At 21.9% G+C, this 1,404-nt stretch overlaps 1 protein-coding gene across 3 annotated transcripts in view; it reads left to right on the forward strand.

Moving 5' to 3' along the window:
* The window catches only part of LOC102676750 (ectopic P granules protein 5 homolog), a 16,430-nt gene extending 15,180 nt beyond the window's left edge, over window positions 1–1,250 (forward strand). For 2 of the 3 annotated variants that reach the window (XM_006623546.2, XM_031514153.1), the window contains 3 exons: window positions 68–284; window positions 354–563; window positions 731–1,250. In XM_006623546.2, the coding sequence (XP_006623609.1) occupies window positions 68–284; window positions 354–563; window positions 731–1,082 (779 nt within the window). In that variant the 3' untranslated portion in view covers window positions 1,083–1,250. Of the gene's footprint in view, window positions 1–67; window positions 285–353; window positions 564–730 lie in introns of those variants that run through there. The other variant, XR_004151574.1, reaches the window with a different exon arrangement.
* Window positions 1,251–1,404: the final 154 nt, after the last annotated feature.

The following is a 1,404-nucleotide window of genomic DNA, read 5'->3' on the forward strand; positions in this document are numbered from 1 at the left end:
TATGCAATTTAATATTAATATAATTATATTTAATATTTAATATATAACATTTTAATTTATATGGCAGCATTTGAAGAATTTTCACCAACTTGGGCTTCAGTCTTAACAATTTTGCAATCAATAATGCCTCGACAACCACCAGTGGAATCATTCTTAGTTTCTGAGGGAAAGCTTCTTGCTTTGTACTTTATTTTACTTAAACGACTTCCATTATGTCAAGATATTAGAGAAGAAGGAGTGCTTCTCATAAATTTAGTTGACTGGATCTCTGCTATTAGACCAACGTAAATTAAAATTATTATTACAAAAATTATATCAATACATGCATATTTACTTGAATATTATTGTTTTAGGAATATAAATGAAGAAAAGTTGCCTCTTCTTTGGGCTAAAACATGTGAATTAGCATATAGACAATGTCAATATAATGAAAATACTAGAATAGCTATTAGAGCTCTTAAAAGTTTAGCAAGATCATTATTAACAATTGCTGATGATGGAGGACAAGGATGGGGTATATTAGGAGCTATTGGCCTTAAGAAAAATTCCAATCTTTCAATGAGGTAAATTATATAATAATTTTATATATATATAAAGAAATATTAAAATATTAAAAAGACTAAAGAAAAATATTAAAATGTTTTTTTATTCTTTCTTATTTATTAAATGTTTAAAATTTATTACTGCAACATTACTTTATCTAATATAAAAATTTGATTTTTATATTTAGGTGCAAATTTTTAAGTCGTGCAATAGGAGTATATTGTTTAGCTCAATTACCTGAATCAAAATCGGAACAACAGATGATAAGATTTACACCTCATTCACCTGGAGTAGCATTATCAAAAACAAGTGAACCAGATATAATAGAAATTCGTCCTAATTCAGAAGCAATTAAAGGTATGCAATCTTTAGAAGGACTTGTATTAAATAAACAATATGTAACGCTTAAAGGAGATATAGAACGATCTATTAAATTAATTAGAGATCCTGCTAATTCTTTACATAATGCAACAATAATTATAGGTATATTGACAACAGAGCTTTATAATCAAAGATATTTACATGTTTTAATAGATTAATATAATTATTTTCTTTATGGTATGATCAGAATGATATAATAATAATTTTAAATCTATTAATTTACATTTATTAAATTTTATTGTACAAAAATAGTTTTCTACATAAATATTATAGCTCAATTTAATAAAATTTGTAAAATTTGTGTAAATCTAGTCATAAATATTTGATTTATTAATATATAATATATTTATAATATATAATATATAATATTATATATATTTCTATAATTTTATATTGTATATAATATATAATATAATATAATATAATATATAATATAAAATATATATAATATATATAATATGAAAATAATTATTTTATTTA

Source organism: Apis dorsata, unplaced genomic scaffold (genome assembly GCF_000469605.1).
Source record: "Apis dorsata unplaced genomic scaffold, Apis dorsata 1.3 scaffold_901, whole genome shotgun sequence".
NCBI lineage: Eukaryota > Metazoa > Arthropoda > Insecta > Hymenoptera > Apidae > Apis > Apis dorsata.